General features: G+C 52.1%; 1 protein-coding gene across 4 annotated transcripts in view; it reads right to left on the bottom strand.

The window, feature by feature from the left end:
- Positions 1-684: 684 nt before the first annotated feature.
- IL12RB1 (interleukin 12 receptor subunit beta 1) overlaps positions 685-3,133 on the bottom strand; it is an 18,456-nt gene continuing 16,007 nt past the window's right edge. For 3 of the 4 annotated variants that reach the window (XM_024767386.1, XM_024767385.1, XM_024767383.1), the window contains 3 exons: positions 2,862-2,988; positions 2,466-2,547; positions 685-1,728 (listed from right to left, as the gene is read on the bottom strand). In XM_024767386.1, coding sequence (XP_024623154.1) covers positions 1,363-1,728; positions 2,466-2,547; positions 2,862-2,988 — 575 coding nt within the window. In that variant the 3' untranslated portion in view covers positions 685-1,362. The remainder of the gene's footprint in view (positions 1,729-2,465; positions 2,548-2,861; positions 2,989-3,133) is intronic. The other variant, XM_024767384.1, reaches the window with a different exon arrangement.

Raw genomic sequence — 3,133 nt, forward strand, 5'->3', positions numbered from 1 at the left:
CTGTGGCACGTGGGCTCAGCAGTTGTGGCTCATGGGCTCTAGGAGTGTGCGCTCAGTGGTTGCGGCACACGGGCTTAGTTGCTCCGGGGCATGTGGGATCTTCCCGCACTAGGGATCGAACCTGTAGTCTCCTGCATTGGCAGGAGGATTCTTATCCACTGAGCCACCAGGGAAGTCCCCGTCCTATCTTTTTAAACCACTCAGTGATTTTTAATATTTAATACAATCAAACCTAATGAAAACTCTTTTTATATAAATCTTTAAAATTACTGGGAAACTAAAATTTAAATCCCATTCATAACTGCACTGCACAAATACTTGATATGCAATCATCTACATCTTCCCAAAGATGTTGTGGCTTATAGTAGGGTATTTTCTTCCTCTCCACCATAAGTTTACTGAACTTTCTCCTTTGTTTTCAGTTTTTTATTTTCTTCTACAATTGCTTCATATTCCTCTTCCATTTCTGCCAATTCTAGGTGAAGCAGCTCTATTTCTAGATTTTCTGGGGTAGCAGCTCCTAAGCAATGTTTTAAAAAATCCAAAGCACTATTAGGATTCTCTGGTTCTTCATATAAGACTACCAATACCTTGGTCAGCGTGTCCAGCACCCCCGACTTCTCCAAGTACCTCCATAACTGATGGGCGGCTTTGTAATGAGCCATAGTGAAAGCAGCAGCCGCGTTTCCATTTTATTTTTTATTTTATTTTACTTTTTCACTCCCATTTTATAGGGGAGGAGTCTGAGGCCAGGGAGGTGCCAATGCCCCCCTCAGAATGCTTAGAGCTCCCGTTCTTTTCCTCACACCTAGATCCTCCAAGCCTGGAGACCCTGCGATGCAGCCAGGAACTCTGTGCCCAGATTCCCCACCCAATGCTTCTGGGACAGGATGCCCAGCCCAGGACCCTGGGATCAGCCTGAGACCGTTTGGGCCCCCCCTCCAGTCTATCCCACACACCCCCAACAGGCCAAGAGCGCCTTGCTCCATGGATGCCAGGCCCTGGCCCTGGGTAGCAGCTCCCGTTTCATGGCGGTTTGTAGGGTTCCCACCACAGGACATGTGGCAACCAGTGCTGGACAGAGTGGGTGTTGGTGGGGGGGCACTGATGCCAGAGTCTGGGCAGTGGGGATGGGGTCTGAGTCACTCCGCCTGGGTTAGACTCCTGCCTGTGTTGTGTGGCCACAGGTCAGCCACTCGCCCTCTCTGAGCCTCACTGAGGCTCACTGAAATAGGGTAATAAGACAGCCATGTACCTCAAGGCGGTTATGGGGATTCAGGGCATCACGTGCCTAGAAAGAACAGGCTGGGTATGCAATAAGCACTTAATAACCAACTGTCGTCATTGCGATCATTGGTCTTCCTATCTGTAAGGGGAGGCAGATGTTTCTGTTTCTCCCTGGGAACGGAATTTGGGGGTCTGCCTTAGGTCTCCCAGGAGCAGCGGGAGTCCAGCTGCCTGGGCAGGGCTGTCCTCCAGACTGTCCTTCCAGCCAGGCCCCAGAGTCCCAGCCTCAGGGCATCCCTGCTCCCATTTCCTGTCTTTCAAGGGCAGCTCCGTGTCCAGGGCTGGCTCAGGGGCACCCAGAGGCAGCTCCATCTTCTCCTTGAGAAGCCCAGCTGTGTCCACGTCAGTTCGCTCTCCTTTGTCCCAGGATATGTTCACCACCAGGGCCTCTTGCTGGGACACCTCCTCCGGGAAGTCTGCCGGGCTGTTCCACTGCCAAACCTGGAGACGGGCGGTGGGGTCAAGGCTGTGGGCAGGGCCCTATTTCTCATCCACACAAGGATGGAGTGGACCAGGTCCCTTCTGGCTTAATTCTCTAAAACCCGAGACTAATTCAAGGATCAGTTGGAAGGACCCCCCCCCATTTCTCTTTGGAAAATTGCCCCTTCTCCTCTCTTAGTTGACGTGGTTGGACAGGGCAGTAGCCCCACGCCAGCTCTTGCCACTGGCATGTGATCCTGGCCCAGCCAATCAGAACACTCCTACCCCCTGGTTCTAGTGATAGGCTAAGGGATGGGCATATGACCCAAGCTGGGCCAATCAGTGATGTCCGAGAATTCTGCTCCAGTTAATGGGAAAAATGGATACCCTGCTTCCACAGGGGGAAGGCTGAGGCTGCCTGAGATAGAAGCCTGAAGGGAGGATAGCACCACAAAGAGATGGAGTCCTAGTTCCTGGATCCAGCCATGCCTGAAGCCCACCACCCTGGATTTTTTTTCTATCAGGTTCCTTTGTGGAACTCACTTCAGTTCTGTTTCTGCTACTAGTAAATGGCCCACACGAGGTTCCGCTTTGGGTTTCTATTTGCCTGTCTATAAAATTGGACAGGCTTTTGGAGTTCTTGCACCAGTGGGTTGGGGGAAAGTTAAATGAGTTAATGCATGGCCATTACTCTTCAGAACCCTGGTCCAGCTATGGACCCAATAAACAAGACCTGGAATTAGAAAGGGGGCCCTTACCTGCTTCCCCTGGCTGCCAGAGAACTCGACGGCAGTGCTGGCACAAGGTGTGGGCAGGGGTGGGCACAGGTGCCTTACAGCCCTGGGGAAGGAGGAGAACTGGTCAGTGCTTCTGTTCGTTCTTACTTTTTCATTGTTCTGACTTATTTTTTTCATCTCCATTCGGTTATAATAAGGGGAGTGAGGATGTGGCCAAGGGGTCAGGGGTACGGGAGACTGATAGACCCGGATTGAAATCCCAGCACTGTCGCCACTGCTGGATGCCTGGGCCTGACTATCTGGGCCTCAGTTTCCTCATCTCAAAAGTGGACATAAAAACCTACTTGGGGTGGAGCAGTTATTACTATTCTTACTATCACTATTACAGACCATCTCGGGGGAAGGGGTGCAAGTTACCTGTTCAAGCCGAGGTACCCAAAGATTCCCAGGAGAAGGATGCTCACGAAGCTCCCAAAAGATGCGAGGAAGATGGACAAATCGGACAACTCAGAAACCTGGACTTCTGGAAGCAGAAGAGCTTGGGCTGGGGGAGAGCCCCCTCCCGCTTCTCATTGAGGAGGGAGTGGGAGGGGCGTGCCCTCCATCAACTCACTGCTGACGCTGGCATGCTGTGAATCCCTCTGTGCCTCAGTTTCCTCCTCTGTGAAGTGGGACCCCCCCCCCCCCCC

Source organism: Neophocaena asiaeorientalis, unplaced genomic scaffold (genome assembly GCF_003031525.2).
Source record: "Neophocaena asiaeorientalis asiaeorientalis breed wild unplaced genomic scaffold, Neophocaena_asiaeorientalis_V1.1 scaffold87, whole genome shotgun sequence".
Lineage (NCBI taxonomy): Eukaryota > Metazoa > Chordata > Mammalia > Artiodactyla > Phocoenidae > Neophocaena > Neophocaena asiaeorientalis.